The sequence below is a fragment of the Schistocerca serialis genome, chromosome 2 (genome assembly GCF_023864345.2).
Source record: "Schistocerca serialis cubense isolate TAMUIC-IGC-003099 chromosome 2, iqSchSeri2.2, whole genome shotgun sequence".
NCBI lineage: Eukaryota > Metazoa > Arthropoda > Insecta > Orthoptera > Acrididae > Schistocerca > Schistocerca serialis.
In genome coordinates this window covers 450,562,518-450,581,996 of record NC_064639.1, presented here as the reverse complement: position 1 = coordinate 450,581,996, position 19,479 = coordinate 450,562,518, and the positions used below count along the sequence as shown (strand labels likewise).

At 41.7% G+C, this 19,479-nt stretch overlaps 1 protein-coding gene across 3 annotated transcripts in view; it reads left to right on the top strand.

The window, feature by feature from the left end:
- The window catches only part of LOC126457328 (obscurin), a 684,258-nt gene that overhangs the window by 191,914 nt on the left and 472,865 nt on the right, over nucleotides 1-19,479 (top strand). For all 3 annotated transcript variants that reach the window (XM_050093526.1, XM_050093528.1, XM_050093527.1), the window contains one exon: nucleotides 4,468-4,560. In XM_050093526.1, the coding sequence (XP_049949483.1) occupies nucleotides 4,468-4,560 (93 nt within the window). The remainder of the gene's footprint in view (nucleotides 1-4,467; nucleotides 4,561-19,479) is intronic.

The window sequence follows — 19,479 nt, the reverse complement described above, 5'->3', positions numbered from 1 at the left end:
TTTCAACGCCTATTGCGGGAAGAGATTTGGGAGAGCAGCAGCAGAATACGGAGCTGAATGGTAAGGGGGGGGGGGGGGGGAGGGGGGGGGGGTTGGAGACTAATTCCTCTTATCAGGGCGCCGAGGAACGTAACACAAACTGCAGAATGCATAATACGAAATATTCCTGTTTTTGGTTTTCTTTTCAACAGGATAGCTGTTGGTTATGCGGAATGAACAATTATTTACTCTGTTCTTTGCATTTCGCCCGCCGGGGTGGCCGAGCGGTTCTAGGCGCTTCAGTCTGGAACCGAGCGACCGCTACGGTCGCAGGTTCGAATCCTGCCTCGGGCATGGATGTGTGTGATGTCCTTAGATTAGCTGGGTTTAAGTAGTTCTAAGTTCTAGGGGACTGATGACCTCAGATGTTAAGTCCCATAGTGCTCAAAGCCATTTTCTTTGAATTTGACTTCGTGATGAACATATAATACAGTTTGGTCTAAGCACACTCAAAATAAAATCACGCTAACTAGCACGAAAAATTATGTCATTTGGAATTCCAGAACTTTATCTCCAGTTAGGTAAGGTGTCCAGTATTTTCCGTGACAAATGACTCATTATGTCAGCATAATCGTTCTTTCTCCCAAATGCACCGCTGCCTTCTGTGTCTTCCGCAAGGCATTCACAGAGCATCCTTTCCTAATTGCGCTTCCGTATTAAATTCTTTCATCCGCTGTGTTGCACCCAGCTGTCACTCAATGCTGCGGGTTTCCGTTTAGCCAACCAGGGCATCTTTTTCCGCTTTTAATTATACTTTTCCGGCTGCCTCTCGGCTGAAAGAGAGAGAGAGAGGGGGGGAGGGGGAGAAAATGAATGAATGAATGAATGACAGACAGACAACCACACAAGGTGCACAGATCTAGAATATTTCGGCAAAACTTTGTCGATAGTTCTCTCCCGGAACTTTTTCTCTCTTGTGTTGGTATTTACTGTGCCATCGGCGGCAGAACCATTGTAGATGGGGCTCTTACTCTGATAGACAGTAGTTGTTAATTGAAGGAATAGCGCAAACTTCTTTCTCGTGTGAGTTAGGGGAAATATGGAAAGCATAAATCAGGATGGCTGTAAGATACGAAATATTTTTCTTCCTATTCAAGTGCATCCTCACAAATAGTGTACCTTTTTGTTCCGCAGATAGCAGCATATCATCGTCTAAATGTTTTACTGCTCTTACATGAATGTAACAGGAAACACACCCTCTTCAGATCCTACCTCCGTTTACGATGAGATCCTCTTCCACCCATTCGTGGGTATGGACGAGAAATTACCCCACCCACTCCCATGAATGAATACATATTTTTTCATCGGATGTTTTCATAATTATAAAGTGTATGATTATTCTTCTTTTGTCTGGATAGGAGCATAAAGGGAAGAACATCAGGTTCAACTTACGTAATGTTGTACAAAACGCGAGTGAAGTACATGTTTTTTTAAAAAAGTTTGCTATAACCTAGAAACTCCAGTTTCAGTCGATACCAATGTATGCTTGTTATGAGTATATGTAACGTATTCTGCCTATGATTCACGTTTACTGTGTAAGTTAAGAAGCAGATAAATTCGACAGTTAAGGGAAGACTAAGATGTAGATGAATTGCGACTTAGAAGGGAACTGACGTAGCGTCTCCTGAAATGATCTATAAATTGAAAAGCAATCACGAGCAGCAGTGTTCATTTGAGAATTAGCTGTAGTCAAATACAAAACATACAATCCATTGTACAGTATAACCTCGTTAGCGCGATCTCGCGTAAGACGAACTCGCCGTTAACGCGAAAAAAATATTTGTCCTACCAGGAATACATTATTTCTTATGCTATGTTTTATCGGTTAACACGAATTTCGGTTAAGGCGAATTACGAACTCTGTTTCCGTTCCTAGCCTAATTAAATTTCACTGTAACACAAACTTCCGACCTTAGAGTATTCTAAAGCGTGATTTTTTTCCAAAATGAATGTAGGAAATGTAGCTGCAAAGCTAATTATACTTATTGTTGACTCGTTTTTAACGTATTGTAGGTCGGTAGCCGCGATTATCACCTCAACAATCAGCGTATGCTGTACATTGTAAGACATTCAATAATGTGTGCAGCAGCATTTAGGAATGTACTCAGTGCCAGATTTGACAGGTGTTCTGTTAGTCGTAGCCGTCTCGAGTTGGAATACTGAATAAAAACTACAGTTACAACCGGTACCGTAGCACGCGAAAATGGCAAAGAGGAAACAGACAGCTCTAATGTACAGTTAAAGCTTAAGGTTCTAGATTAAGTGGGCTGTGGTACCAAGAAAACAGCAATTGCAGAGCAGTTTGGAATACCTAAATCTACTTTACCTACGATTATTAAGAATCGAGAAAAAAATTATTAGCGCTGCAGCATCAGGTTCTGGGAACAAATCTAAACGACTTCGTACCGCCAAGTATGAAGACATCGAGACGTTACTGCTAGAATGGTTCAATCATATGCGAGCATCTAACATACCTTTAACTGGCCCTGCGATTCAGTCAAAAGCAAACGATATTGCTAAAAATATGGGCAGTATCGGTTCCAAAAGAGACATTCAATTTCATTTGTACAAATTTGTGGTGAAGCAAATGAAGTCGATGACGAAAGTGCGAGCAGCTGGTTGCATGAATTCAACCGAGTGAGGAAAAAGTATGCCTCGTGTGATATGTTTAACAGGGATGAAACTGGATTTTTCTACAATCTTTTTCCAAATCACACCCTGGGGATAAAAGTTGGTAAGTGTCACGGTGGAGCACGAAGCAAACAACGTGTGACTGTTGTACTGTGCTGTAAAGCTGACGACAGTGAGAAGTTCCGTCCCTGGGTTATCGGTAAATCCGAGAAACCACGTTATTTTAAAAACATAAATATGGACACTTTACCTTGCATCTACTTTCACCACAAGAAAGCTTGCATCGATGGCACATCATTTCGCAAGTGGATTCTTCGTTTCAACAGTCGAATGGCTGCTCAAAATAGACATGTTCTTCTTACATTGGACAGATGTACTGCCCGCAACGTTCATGATCTGAACCTTACCAACATAAAGGTTCAGTTTTTTTCCACCCAACGCCATTAGCCGCCTTCAGCCTTTGGACCAAGGCATAATCTCTATCATAAAGAGAGCTTATCGTAAGCGACTTGTGAGAGCTGCAATTAGTGCTGCTGAAAACAATAGTGGAACCCCAAATTGGAATGTGCTTGACGCAAGAAAAGCCATCGCAGCAGCCTGGAACTCAGTATCGCCACATCATATAGGGAAGTGCTTTAACAGAGCTTGGAGACATAGCATCACTGAAGACGTCCACGAGCTAGAAGATGCCACTTCACCTGATGAATGGTCAGCTCTGCAGGACGTTGCGAACCCTGGGATTAGTTTCGAAGAATTCATTAGTGTAGACGACGATGTTGCCGTATGTGCTTCTGTGGAATCGGATGTGCCAATAGCTGTGAACGAGGTGCAAGAAGGGCCATCAGATGAAAGTGAAGAGGAAGAGAATACAGATACCATTCCACCTACCCGTCAGGAGCTGTTTACAGCCTTGCATGTTTAGAACGGTTCGCTTCAACATCCGACGTCATTGCTGGGTTTACGGACCTATCATTACAATTGGTTGTGAAATTACAAAATATTATCGTTCCCATGGACGTCAGCGAACCATAACCGAATTTTTTCCAAGAAAGTAACGTACATAATTTGTGAATACTTGGATTTTACAATCACTTTATAGTGTTATAAGTCTACAATAACGTGATTGATAGTGTAGTGTATTACACATTAGTGTACTGCTGTACATGTATACTTATTAAAATCTGTGGTTTTCACTTAACACGAATTTTTTTAACACGAACTCCTGATTTTTCGGTCCCTTCGGATTCGTATTTGTAATTTCATTCCCCTGCCCCACATGGAACTTGTTGCGGCAGAAGTAGTTGTTACACCATATCTTTCGGAATATTTCACCTTTTTCAGCAAGTCTTATGAGATCGCTATTCAAATGGGAACTGCCCGATTCTTCCTTGTGGTGCTGCTTCATAGTTCCAGTCCCGTTATGCTGGAGAAATACGGGGTTTTCTCGAAAGATGGCGCTAGATGTAGAAGGTGCTAGCATCGTCGATACAAGATCCGCGACATGCAAAGCCATCTGAGACACGACCGTGTCAACATAAACTTGTTGACATTAATAAAACTAACTGAAGCTGCATTTACATGTTGCGCTAACAGATGGAGTTACTTCTGTACTTGAGCCAAATTCTTAACAGGATTTTGCAAATTCGGGACAAAATTGGGTCTTGTCGGGATGTTGGGACAAGAGGGTTCATAACGGTGACGGTCCTGATATATCGGGACGGATGACAAACCTAATTATAGAGCTTATCACTGCACTGTTTATTCTTATGCTTACGATGTGTATTATTGTCCTTGCAGGAGCTTAGCCAGCAACTTGGTGACGACAAGAGCTTGTCGGAGCATCTGAAGCTTCCAATCCAGCGAATTAACGACTACCAACTCCTACTAAAGGTAAGGAATTATTTGCTATAGTCATTTCTATTATTTACCTCGTCGAAAAGAGAAATAATATCATAGGAGGTAGATTATTAAGATCCTATTCCGCTAGTGGATATTGTAAGAACAGCCTAAAGAATTAAGTAGCTGCTGTTGTGCATGGAAGGAATAAATATTTCGGTTTTGTCCATTCGATGGCGAGGTGATTAAAGATTTTTACTATTATGTAACACTCGTACACATCTATTTACCTGTTGTGTGATTGTTAGTACTAACAGTTATCCATACTTATCTCACTATACCATTAACCATGGCATTGAAACATGTTCTACAGAATCGCCTCTCTTACAAAACTGAAATGCCCTTCCCTCTAGTCTCCGTATTTCGCATTCTCGTTCTCCTCCCCACAACTCCGCCATTCCTCCCTCAACCCCCCCCCCTCCCCTCCAAACCTTTCCACCTTATGTACTTCCACCACTTTACAAACTGCTTGATAACATTCGGCAGTATATGTAACTACAATAAGAACAACTTTTGCAGGTTGGTTGAGAACTTCTTTAACCATCATGAACGTAATTTTCAGTGGAAGTATCTCTGTGGCATTTGTCTGACAATTCAGCTCTTGACATAACAAAAGCGTCTCCACTTATATGTTACACAGTAAATGATGACAGCCAAAACAGTTGCAGGATAAAGATTTATAAAAATTCTTTACCACGGTTTTGGTATATTAAAATATATCTTCATCAGAAGTAAAATACCTAAAATTACATCCTGCAATGGAGATTAATAAAACAATTGTGCCAAAGGCGTCGTCAATAGTTAAAACATCATCTCCATTTATACTACATGATTATGGACAGAGGGTCAATGCGAACACAACTTAGCATCAGTACTTCGCCTATGAACTATCGTGACGATGTCCTTAGGAGAAGAAGGTGATTTCGGCTGGAAACCACGTTCTTCATATTTCATCATTGCTAAATTGAGAACGTTAATTGGTTTCCACATTACTGTGAAACTGGACGAAAAAAAGGTACTACTAGCAGGCATGCCTTACGAAAACACAATAAATATTAATTCAGCATTATCTGTATTGTCAATACTTACCAATGCTGCAAAAAGCAACGGATAATTTGTAAGAGATGTTACTGGAGTGGCTAATTCGAGTGGATAGGAACTGTGAACTGTATTGTCAGAGAAACTATCAACTAACGGTAACCTGAAACGTCCCATACAAATTACGATTGGGTTGTGTCGTATTTCCTGTGTGTACTGAAACAATGCATAGGGATTATACAAGACGCCTTAACAAATATAGTAAATGAATCTTTTACATCAGGGACATTTCATGAGCAGTTAAAACAGGCATGAGCTGTACCTTTGCATAAGAAAGGTAATGCAGAAGACACAGAAAATCACCGACCCATTTCCCTGCTGTCAGCGTTCTCAAAAATAGTAGAAGCAATTATGAAAGACAGATTAATGAATTACCTGAATAAATACAATCTTTTAAGCGAATAACAGTTTGGTTTCCGAAGTGGCAAAAATACGGAGTCAGCCATAGTGGAATCACAAAAGTTGTACTTCATGCGCCGGCCGGAGTGGCCGAGCGGTTCTAGGCGCTTCAGTCTGGAACCGCGCGTCCGCTACGGTCGCAGGTTCGAATCCTGCCTTGGGCATGGATGTGTGTGATGTCCTTAGGCTAGTTAGGTTTAAGTAGTTCTAAGTTCTAGGGGACTGATGACCTCAGCAGTTAAGTCCCTTAGTGCTCAGAGCCATTTTTGTACTTTGTGCTCTTGATAAAGATGAGTGTGTCACAGGAATATTTTTGGATCTTTCTAAGGAGTTTGATACAGTCGACCACAAAATTCTATTAAATAAATTAGAAGCGTTAGGAATAAGAGGAGTAGCTAATGACTGGTTTCGATCATACCTAACAGATAGGGTGCAAAGAGTAGAGATAACACGTACTTCAAATAGATCCAAACGTTTAGTAGAACACTTATCAGAATCAAAATACATTAATATAGGGGTTCCGCAAGGTAGCATATTAGGACCAATACTGTTTCTGACACACATCAATGAGTTCTCCAGAAGTGTCACTCATGGTGAAAAAATTCTCTTCGCTGATGATAGCAGTATTATAGTCACCGAGAAAACAGAGAACTCCTTGCCGAGAAAGCAAATGAATCTCTCAAGGAAGTTTATGATTGGCCAATAAGCAATAAAGTGACATTGAACGTAAAGAAAACTAAAGCCATGAATTTCAGTTTGAAGAGGAAAAATGACAATGTTAAATTAAATGTAGATGGCACCTCTATAGGCTGTGTAACAAATTCAAAATTTCTAGGAATGAATATTGATTCTCAGTTGAAGTGGAGTGAACACACAAAGGTACATCCAAATAGAATGTCATCAGCATGTTATGCCCTTAGAATCCTATCATCAGTGTGTAACATGCAGTGTCTTTTAGTTACATATTATTCATATGTACACTCAATTCTTAGCTGTGGCATTATTTTTTGTGGAACAAACGCACAAAATATGAACACAGTTTCCAAACTTCAGAAAAGGGCCATAAGAATAATAATCAAAAGTACTAGTCGAGCTCATTGTAAGGATCTGTTCAAAGCACTGGGGATTTTAACTGCTCCATGTGAATACATTTACCAGTCAGTTGTATGCATCAAAAATAACATTGGTAATTACTGCACAAACAGCTCTGTCCATGACCATGCAACAAGAGATAGACTCAACTTACATTTACCAAGAAAAAATAAACATAAAACTCAAAACAGCATATTCTACCAATGAATAAAACTGTACAATAAATAACCAAAAGAGATTGAAGAAATTGCAAAATTACACTTATTTAAAAAGGCAGGTAAAAAGTACCTGTTATGAAATACATTTTATACATCGAAGAATTACTTAGATAAAACAGAGTAGAGGTTTGGAAAAAATGTTATACGAATAACTAATAATAATAATCATGATTATAAAACGTCCAACATTCCACATAACACCTTCACAATATGTTTTCTCCTTCGTTTTTCCTTTGTAGAAACACTTATCCCCAAGCAATACATAGCACAATACTAACAAACACCTCTTCCTCTTTCTGAGCTCAACATCTCACTCATCACGGAGGGATGCTGACTCATGTTTTAAGGATATCAAATGGGAAGTTTCGGTACAGAAAATGGCCCAGAGATCAGCAGTGTGTATGTGTGTGTGTGTGTGTGTGTGTGTGTGTGTGTGTGCGCGCGTTTGTGTGTGTGTGTGTGTGTGTGTGTGTCTGTGCTGTGTGTGTGTAGTGAGTAAAATGGTATGAGTGTGCAGTGAGGTGTGTGTGTGTGTGTGTGTGTGTGTGTGTGTGTGTGTGTGTGTATGGTGAGTGAAGTGTTTCGAAACAATGTGTGTATAGTGTGTGCAGTGACTGATAGTGAGATATGAGTGAACAGTGTGGTATTACATTATTTAATAAGTTTAATAAGTTATTTGTAAAAAAAGTGTTGTATACCAGGAGTAAAGCTAGTGATAGTCTCCAACTAGAAGTCTGTAAATATATGTGTATACGAATTAGCTTATTTTAAATTGATCTAAACTTGTAAATACTTTGACATGTCCTATATCGTTGTAAAAAGAGATCTACGGATGAATAAAGCTACTACTTCTACTACTACTACTACTTAATGTATCGCCGCCTAGCGCTCTACGAATTTGGCAATTTTCAGCTGTTATTTAAATACTTGCAGTGTCTCTTAGCAGCTAAAATTTTGACAGTGCATTTCTTTCGTTGCCTTCTTCCTGTGTAAAAAATTTCTGGGTAAGACGTCTTATTGGACCACTTCCTGTCAAATGGTTCAAATGGCTCTGAGCACTATGGGACTCAACTGCTGAGGTTATTAGTCCCCTAGAACTTAGAACTACTTAAACCTAACTAACCTGAGGACATCACACACATCCATGCCCGAGGCAGGATTCGAACCTGCGACCGTAGCGGTCACGCGGTTCCAGACTGCAGCGCCTAGAACCGCACGGCCACTACGGCCGGCCACTTCCTGTCAGTTGATCTTAGTGTGGCTGACGTCATTTCAGCGCTCGACACTAGTTTCTAGTTATCATGGAGTGAGAGTTACAAAACATGTGTCGGTCCGTTTTGTTTGCATACCAGCACGCATTCTAAGAGAAATGGCGTAATTTTGGTCAGATGTCTGGCTCGCATTCAAAGAGAAATGGTGTAATTTTACTGCGATTTCTGACTCGCATACAGAGTGGCATAGTTTAATTTCAGTGTGAAATTTACAGTGTGCTGTAGAACATTAGCACACGATAACCGGCCACCACTGCGATCTCCCTTGTTCGCCCTTGCTCGTTGTGTGGGGCATATACAGGGTGTTACAAAAAGGTACGGCCAAACTTTCAAGAAACATTCCTCACACACAAACAAAGAAAAGATGTTACGTGGACATGTGCCCGGAAACGCTTAATTGCCATGTTAGAGCTCATTTTAGTTTCGTCAGTATGTACTGTACTTCCTCGATTCACCGCCAGTTGGCCCAATTGAAGGAAGGTAATGTTGATTTCGGTGCTTGTGTTGACATGCGACTCATTGCTCTACAGTACTAGCATCAAGCATATCAGTACGTAGCATCAACAGGTTAGTGTTCATCACGAACGTGGTTTTGCAGTCAGTGCAATGTTTACAAATGCGGAGTTGGCGATGCCTATTTGATGTATGGATTAGCACGGGGCTATAGCCGTGGCGCGGTACGTTTGTATCGAGACAGATTTTCAGAACGAAGGTGTCCCGACAAGAAGGCGTTCGAAGCAATTGATCGGTGTCTTAGGGAGCACGGAGCATTCCAGCCTATGACTCGCGACTGGGGAAGACCTAGAACGACGAGGACACCTGCAATGGACGAGGCAATTCTTCGTGCAGTTGACGGTAACCCTAATGTCAGCGTCAGACAAGTTGCTGCTGTACAAGGTAACGTTGACCACGTCACTGTATGGAAAGTGCTACGGGAGAACCAGTTGTTTCCGTACCATGTACAGCGTGTGCAGGCAGTATCAGCAGCTGATTGGCCTCCACGGGTACACTTCTGCGAATGGTTCATCCAACAATGTATCAATCCTCATTTCAGTGCAAATGTTCTCTTTACGGATGAGGCTTCATTCTAACGTGATCAAATTGTAAATTTTCACAATCAACATGTGTGGGCTGACGAGAATCCGCACGCAATTGTGCAATCACGTCATCAACACAGATTTTCTGTGAACGTTTGGGCAGGCATTGTTGGTGATGTCTTGATTGGGCCCCATGTTCTTCCACCTACGCTCAATGGAGCACGTTATCATGCTTTCATACGGGATACTCTACCTGTGCTGCTAGAACATGTGCCTTTACAAGTACCACACAACATGTGGTTCATGCACGATGGAGCTCCTGCACATTTCAGTCGAAGTGTTCGTACGCTTCTCAACAACAGATTCGGTGACCGATGGATTGGTAGAGGCAGACCAATTCCATGGCCTCCACGCTCTCCTGACCTCAACCCTCTTGACGTTCATTTATGGGGGCATTTGAAAGCTCTTGTCTACGCAACCCCGGTACCAAATGTAGAGACTCTTCGTGCTTGTATTGTGGACGGCTGTGATACAATACGCCATTCTCCAGGGCTGCATCAGCGCATCAGGGATTCCATGCGACGGAGGGTGGATGCATGTATCCTCGCTAACGGAGGACATTTTGAACATTTCCTGTAACAAAGTGTTCGAAGTCACGCTGGTACGTTCTGTTGCTGTGTGTTTCCATTCTATGATTAATGTGATTTGAAGAGAAGTAATAAAATGAGCTCTAACATGGAAAATAAGCGTTTCCGGACACATGTCCACATAACATATATTCTTTCTTTGTGTGTGAGGAATGTTTCCTGAAAGTTTGGCCGTACCTTTTTGTAACACCCTGTATATCGGTCCCAAATGACTTTTTAATCGGGATTTTGTATTCCCCCTCTATAGAGCGGTTATATACAGGGTGAAAATGTTACATATGTAGTGTACCTCCTAAGAGTTGCCAGGCGCATTTTCCTTGATATTTCAGCAGATACTTGCAGTTTCGTTTGCGCAATGTGTTGGTGGAGACAGCGCAAAACAAATGTTGCTCATAACATCATGTGATGCCCATTGTCGACAGAAAGTGTCAATTTGTTTTCCGTTGCAAACAAAATGATTTTACGTAGCCTTTCGAAAGAGCGGTCCCAAATGACTTTTTAATCGGGATTTTATATGCCCCTTCTATAAAGCGGTCTAAAATTAGTCTCCAGCGATATTTTTTTGTCGGTCTGTATTGACGGTTTCTGAACCGTAAGACATAAAGAATAATCAGCACTCCATCAGCAACTGAGCAGCACCGCTGTATGGCAATACCAGTCAGCGCTGATGGAGTACTGATTATTCTTCGTGTTTTACTGTGCCTGTTGATATATATAAGTTAAACTAATATCACACTAGACTAAGATGCGACCACTCTATCGAAAGAACACGTGAACTTCGTCTTTAAAAGTTATTTTGTTTGTAACGAGAAACAAACCGATGCTTTCCCTCGACACTAGGCATCGTATGTGAGATACGGTAAGCAGTATTTCTTTGGGCTGACTACAGCTACTAGCAGATATCTCCTGAATCACCAGAAAAAGATGCGCCTGTCGACTCTTAGGAGGGTCACACCATATGTATACACTTTCCAGACACATTAATGTTGTGACCACCTCTCAAAAAGACCAAACATTTGGGAAGAGAGTCATTGAGGTTTATGAAGGTACTGATGGGGTTGCGGAGCCATGCTAATTCTAGCGCCGTGACCAGCTGCTGTAGGTTTCTCGGTTGAGGACCCATGGTGCGAACAGCCCGATCAAGGTAGTCCCGCAGACTGTCGATTAGGGCCGCGCGGGATTAGCCGAGCGGTCTCAGGCGAGCAGTCATGGACTGTGCGCTGATCCCGGCGGAGGTTCGGGTCCTCCCTCGGGCATGGATATGTGTGTTCGTCCTTACGATAATTTTCGTTAAGTAGTGTGTAAGCTTAGGGACTGATGACCTTAGCAGTTAAGTCCCATAAGATTTCTCTCTCTCTCTCTCTCTCTCTCTCTCACACACACACACACACACACACACACACACACACACACTGTCGATTAGGTTTAAATCCGGGAGGTTTGTTGGCCGGTACAGTGTGGGAAACTTATCCTGATGGTCTTCGAACCACACAGGTACACTGTGAGCTGTGTGACATGAGGCATTGTCCTGCTGGTAGATGCCTTCGTGCCGAGGCAAATCAAACTGCATCTAGGGATGGACATGGTCCCCAAGGATAGATGCATACTTCTGTCGATCCATTGTGCTTTCCAGAATGACGAGAACATGCCACAAAAACATTCCCCAGACCATAACGCTCCCTCATCTGGCCTGGGCCCTTACAGTGACGCATTCGGGAGGACGACGGTTCAATCCCGCGTTCGGCCATCCTGATTTAGATTTTCCGTGATTTCCCTAGCCGGCCGCGGTGGTCTCGCGGTTCTAGGCGCGCAGTCCGGAACCGTGCGACTGCTACGGTCGCAGGTTCGAATCCTGCCTCGGGCATGGATGTGTGTGATGTCCTTATGTTAGTTAGGTTTAAGTAGTTCTAAGTTCTAGGGGACTGATGACCACAGCAGTTAAGTCCCATAGTGCTCAGAGCCATTTGAACCATTTTTTTTTTATTTCCCTAAATCACTCCCGGCAAATGCCGGGATGGTTCCTCTGAAAGGGCACGGCCGACTTCCTTCCCAATCCTTCCCTAATCCGCTGAGACCGATGACCACGCTGTCTGGTCTCCTTCCCCAAACCAACCAACCAACCAACCTTACAGTGATCGTTGCAGAGCCAAGCACGACAGTGGCAGTTTGTCCATTGGAGCGTGAAATGGGATTCATATGAAAAGATCACCTGTTGCCACTCGGTGGACATCCAGTTGCCGTATTGGCGTGCAAATTCCAGCCTTCGTTGCTGATGAACAGCAGTCAGCATGAGTGCATGAACCAGGCCTCTCCTGCGGAATGTAAAATGCAGCAACATTCGTTCAACCGCCGTTGAGGAGACGCTGTTGGTATCCCCTTGGCTCATATGAGTGGTCGGTTGCTGCGTGCTCAACAGTTGTACGTTTATTCGTCCGTTACACATCACCGTAGCCGCCATTCACCCCGTCGTTTGCGGCATGTGGTGAACTACAGTTGGCTCGGCGTTGGTTTTTGGTTGCACCGTTTTGCCGTGCACGGTATACTTTAACCACAGTGGCATGCAAACTGTTTTCAGACATAACCGCTTCGGAAATGCTTTCATCCTTGGCCCGAATGCCAATGATAATCCCCTTTGGAAGTCAGATAAATCGATCTGTTTCAATATTGCGATAATAGCTGCACTGTTTTTCTCGTCTGTCCGACGGAGTTTCTATGCCGACACTGCTAGTGCTGCCACCTGCCCTCTGTGAGTGGTTATCGCACGTTAACGTCGAACATAGACGGTGGTCACAATCATGTGACTGGATCGTATATAGTTAAACCTGTTTTTAGCCGGCCGCGTTGGCCAAGTGGTAGTAGGTGCTTTAGTCCGGAATCGCGCGACTGCTACGGTCGCGGACAGTGTTGTACCTTCGTACGCTTTTCAGACTTTCGCCCGTAACCGTGCAATAGGAGTGTAATATAACTTCTTATTCCATTTTTAAATGGTAGCACTCACGTTTTAAGTGCTTCAGTCGTTTTCCGAAATTACAAAAATTATTCCGGGAAATTAAGGTTTTTCCAAATGTGAAAACATGTTCCAAGGTACAACATGGTCATGTATCTAGGAACAAATATTCGATTGAAATTTTAAAGCGTTGCAATTGAGAAAATCTTGTCAGTACTGTATTTAATAGTCTGTCTGTTACATTATTACTCTACTACACACCAATAATTATTAACTACAAACAAATTGAGCAGAAGTGTTATCAAAACCACTTACAAGTTAAATAAAATATATTGTAAACTAACACAAATTTCCATTTTTAAGACAGATGAAATTGTTAAGACGTTAAAGAAATTATGAAATTTACTTGCAAATTGCGAATATGGTATTACATCAGATATATGGTTTACTATAGACACATGAAAATTTGTGCCGAACCGGGACTCGAACGCGTATTTCTCGTTTATCGCGAGAGGTCGCCTTAATCATGCCGGCTATCCATACACGCCTCTTGGACTTAACGAAACTTCCATATTTTACAATGTCTACGTCTCATAGTGCTCGCACGCCGTTCTTGTGATTCCTGCATAGCGAGAGAGAATGTTTTTCTCGTCAGTTTGCCTTGCTTTGGCGTGAAATACAGCTGTAGATCGTCAGCACTGTCTATTCCTTCAGACACGGATACACGCCTGAAGCACATTTGCGTCGAACTATACAGACACTGTCAAATACAGACACCACAGTAACTACATTAAAGGAAGTCAGTTCACTTGCATGTATCACATGTTCCATGGTAAAAGACCTCCCGTTTCACGGTACAATCCATAGCATTTTATTCGCCATGAAACTCTGTACCTGAAGAATCAATAACATATTCCAAGTAGCTGCAATATACAGTGTCGGTATTTCAGTCTAGCGAATGATTTTAGACTTACATGAACGAATGCGCACTAAAACCTGTCACAAGCAGTTTCCGCCATTTTCTAGTTTTCGTTGTTGCTAGACAAGAGGTTGTGTTTTGTATAGCATCTGTAAGTACTTCGCGTCTAAATGCTGTACAAATACAGAGTGTTCCAAAATAATGTATACACTCTTTGAAATTGAACATCTCTTTAATGAAAGGGGTTAGAAATACAATTTTAGTGGCGTTAGGTGCCTTATTATCCGAATTAAGGTGGTAAATGTTAAAACTGTTGTCCGTCCATAGCAATACACCGTCAACAACGGCTTACGTCTGAGCGACATGCCAACTTTATTGTTTCCAACGGAATAGCATCATAGGCTTACTCAGTTTGCTCTCTAAGAACATCCAGTGTGTGTTGTCTCTCAGCGTGAACTGTTCTGGAGAGTACTCTACAGAAAGAAACGAGAGCAGTTAAATCGGGAGATTGAACAGGATACTCCACACTCCTTCTTTGTCCTATCCATCTGACAGGGATGAGATATGTCCTCACATCCAGGTGAAAGTGAGGTGGCACCCTATCGTGTTCATTTCCAAACCCAGCGCAAAGACCAGAAGTTACCATTTCCAACATTTCCAAGTACAAGTCACCCGTGAGTGTTGTCAAAGAAGTGCGGCCCAATTAACCCTCTAGAAGACAGACCACATCAGACTGTTACTCCTGGTAGATTAACATGCTTTTGCTCGGTTACGTATGGATTATCCCTGGCCCAGTACACGCAATTATGGCGGTTAATTGTTGCATCAAGTTTAAACGTCGCTTCATCTGACTAATGAATTCGATCTTGGAAACGTTGCTCTTCTTTACATCTGCTAATGAACCACTCACAAAATTCGCTTCGCCTATCAGGATCATCCTCATTAAGAGCATGGAGAAGTCTTGGAATGTAAGGCTTAAAGTTCTGAGACCGCTAAATTCTATGAACTCTGCTTCTGCAGATCCCAGTCTCACGGGAGCATTGCCTCACAAATTTCTTGGGGGTCGTGTGTATGCTTGGATTACTGCATCAACACTCTCATAGTCTGTTGAACTTGTTTTCGTCCTCTATATGTCCCTTCTTCATATCGTGCACCGTTCCTTCGACTTCAAACTTATCTCTGATTCTTGTAATTGTTACTCTTGTCGGTGGTGGTGTTCCAAATTCAACTCCCCAACGTCAGCGTACTGCACTCACATTCTCTTTTTCCAGTAAAACTTTAGCACCCATTTCCGTTGTTCAAACGATAACGTCATATTTCCTGACAATCTTGAAACAAAAGAATGAATTGTTATGTTTTTCACCACCTTCTAAATTATTATCCATAAAAATTGTATTTCTGTCTCCTTTAATTAAAGAGATATTCTGTTTCAAAGAGTGTATACATTATTTTGGAACACACTGTATTTATACAGCATTTAGACGCGAAGTACTTACAGATGCTATACAAAACACAACCTCTTGTCTAGCAACAACGAAAACTAGAAAATGGCGGAAACTGCTTGTGACGGGTTCTAGTGCGCATTCGTTCATGTGAGTCTAAAATCAGTCGCTAGACTGAAATACCGACCAACAAAAAATGGTGTATTCCTAGGTACACTGCCCCCTGGGTATAACAGTCTCCTCTATTATCATCTGGTGACGTCACAGGAATAGTCAATAGCGAGGAAATATGTCATATCTGAAAGAACATCAAACATATTTTTGTCAGCCATGTCAACTACGATTGATTCTGCTGTTCCTAATCCGTTAATGGCATACAACCATTAACTTTAGCCCGGTATAACAAGAAGTTTTATAATCAGGTAGCATACGAGAGTTGATCAAGAAAGATTGATACTGACTACAGTTTCGTTCATAACTGTATATGTCACACTTGAAAAGGACAAATATTTTTGATAATAACCACAGCACGGTTATATCATTCGACTGAGGTGAATGGCCTACTCGCAAATCACTTACCACGAAGTATAGGTGACTTGTTACAGAACTAATAGTCGGTATTATGCTTCAGCAACTTGCGATAGACTTCCAGCGGAATTGGAAGGCATCGTTCAGTAGTATTTGCAGGAATTCTAATAGAATTTGACTGCTTACATTAGATGCGAAATGTATCCAATGGTGAATCCTTGTCCTAGCGAACATATTGACCATAAATTTCAGGCTGCATGATGTACATCCCTTATGTGGCATAAAAAAAAATTACATTGCTTCAAATGAAGAAAAATCACAAATGATGGTTCACTTGTGATGCATAGAGTGTGCTTCCGTACTTGATGGAACATTTGAACGGCTCGCTTTGTTTTCCTTAGAAATTTGTCAATAAAGTATATTTCCATAGTGATCTTTCCTGGGGAATCGCCACGCAGAGAGTTAACATTTTGAGGATACATAAACGTATTGTAAGGCTTATTTTTATGTTAGTTCTGGAATGTTCTGTATAAACTTATATTTTGACGACTGCTTGACACTGTTTTCTTTATCGTTAACTAAGATTTCTGTCTTTCCCAAAGTAGTAGAAAGTATTATTATAATACTGTAGCTACACAGACTTGATGTTTAGGGATTTGAACGTACTAAGGTGAGATGTATAGTACCAACTACGTGACACCTGAAGTACTAGGCAATATAAATTAGCTGTTGCGCAGGCTTCCCTTTCTTTTTCTGCGTCGTCTTTTATAATTCGTAGCTTTTTGCGGTAATTTTTCACAGTACATTCTTTTCAGATATTCATTCTGCTTCAGATGATTCTCGTCTGCTCTTTTATTTAAGGTTATACATGTGTAGCTTTTCTCTTGCTGATTTATTTCTAAATCTATATATTCTATACAGCATTTCACTCTTGGGAATATCGTTCCTTGTGCTTGATCCAATGTTGTTCAATAGCCGTGGAAGATTGCTGCGAAAGTAAAGAGAGATTCAGCTCTGCTTTAAACGATGTCAAAGCCTGGTAGATAAGCAGAAGCTGAATGAAGCCAAAATGTCCGTCGGGACAGCTATGCGAGAAGTATTTAATGTTCTCGGAGAACGAAAATCTCCTCTATAAAAATCAACATGGATTCCACAAACAGTGATGTTGCGAAACTCAACTCGCTCTGTGCGCCCATGACATCCAGAGCGTCCTAGAAAAAGGCGCTCATGTTGATGCGATGTTCCTTGATTTTCGGAAGGCGTTCGATGCAATTACGCAATGCCGTGTAGTGAAAAAACATAAGAGCTTACCGAATATCGGACCAGATTGTGACTGGATACAGGACTTCCTTGCAAAGAGAACTCAACACGTCGTTCTTAACGGAATAAAATCAGCAAATGCAAAGGTAATCTCGGGAGCACTCCAGGGGTCGCTACTATTTACAGCTGATATTAATGATCAAGAGGATAACGTTGGAGGGTCCTTGAGACTTCACGGACGGTGCTGTAGTGTTTAGGAATGTTGCAACGCCAAAATACTGCAGCGAAATGCAGGAAGACCTGCAGATGATTGGTGCAGGCTGGCAATTGACCCTGAACGCAAATAAATGTAACTAACGTATTGGGCATAAATAGGTGAAGAGAGCCAGTGTTTTTCGATTATACTATAGGAGAAAACGTCATTGCAAACAGCAACTACCATAAAATACCTAGGAATAACGATCCGGAAAGACTTAAAGTGGAATGACCACGTAAAACAAATAGTAGGAAAAGCAGATGATAGATCGAGATTCATTAGGAGAATCATATTGAAATGTAATTCATCCCTGAAAGAAGTGGCTTTCAAAACACTCGTGCGACCGACTCTTAAGTACTGTTCATCAGTCTGGAACCCTTACCAATTTGGATTAAAAGAAGAAATAGACAAGATTCAATGAACAGCGGCACGTTTCGTCAAGGGATCGTTTACTCGGCTGAAGAGCGTTACGGCGATGCTCAACAAAATTCATTGGCAGACCCTGCAAGAGAAAATGGCTCTGAGAACTATGGGACTCAACTGCTGAGATCATAAGTCCCCTAGAACTTAGAACTACTTAAACCTAACTAACCTAAGGACAACACACACATCCATGCCCGAGGCAGGATTCGAACCTACGACCGTAGCGGTCGCGCGGATCCAGACTGTAGCGCCAGAACCGCTCGGCCACCAGCGGCCGGCCCCTGCAAGAGAGGCGTAGTGCATCATGGAGAGGTTAGTATTGAAATGCCAAGAAGTATCGGGCAACATATTACTTCTTCTCACATGCATATTGCGAAATGATAACGATGAGGAAATTACGGAAATTATAAGTCAAACGGAGCTTCACCGACGATCATTTTTCCCACGCCTCATTCATGAATGAAACATGAAGGTGGTGGGGGGGTGTAGTAGATTAGTAGATACTGATACTAGAAATAGCCTCCGCCACACACCGTAACGTGGCTTGCAGAGTACAGATATAGATGTAGGTGTATTCTCTCTCTTTTTTTCTTTTTCGTAGTAAAAACCCACTATTCGCTTCTGTATATGATCGTGGAGACAACCATCATCTTATAGAATATCATTATCCTTTACTCCCACCTTTATTTCGTGCGTTTTTAGTAACTGTTCCACATATTTAATTGAATTTATTTATTTTGCGTTATTTTTAGTTCGCAAATATTTGAAGTTGTTTGATCTCTATTATTTCACTGTTAATTATAAAACTCGTTCATTTTGTCTTTCGCCCTATTGACATAGCAGTCGGGAACGAGTGGCAATGAAGGTGGAATATAGGAGGGTGGTTTGAAAAGTTCGCAGAACGGAATAGAAAAAAAGTACTTACATCACTGAAACTTTTTTTTATTTTTCAATGTAGTCTCCTTGTAGATTAATGCCTTGATCCTTGATGCCATCTCGAAAGTGAGTATCTTCCACGCCAGCAAAATAATTGTCAACCCCGGCTATCAGTTTTTCATTTGAAGTGAAGCTTCGTCCACCAAGAAAAATTTTCAGCTTTGGGAAGAGATGGGAGTCTGACGGAACCATATCAGGTGAATAAGGCGTATGTGGCAACAATTATTCCTTAGTTCGCGTAATTTTGCCACGGCGACGGCACATGTTTTTGATCCAGCTTCAAAAGTCGCGGCACCCATCTTGCAAATATTTTTTTTTATTTCTAATTCTTTAGTTAAAATGTGATATACCCTTTCAGATGGCATCTGGCAAGTGTAAGCAATTTCACGCACTTTCAATCGACTATCCTCCATGACCACTTTGTGCACTTTTGCAATGAT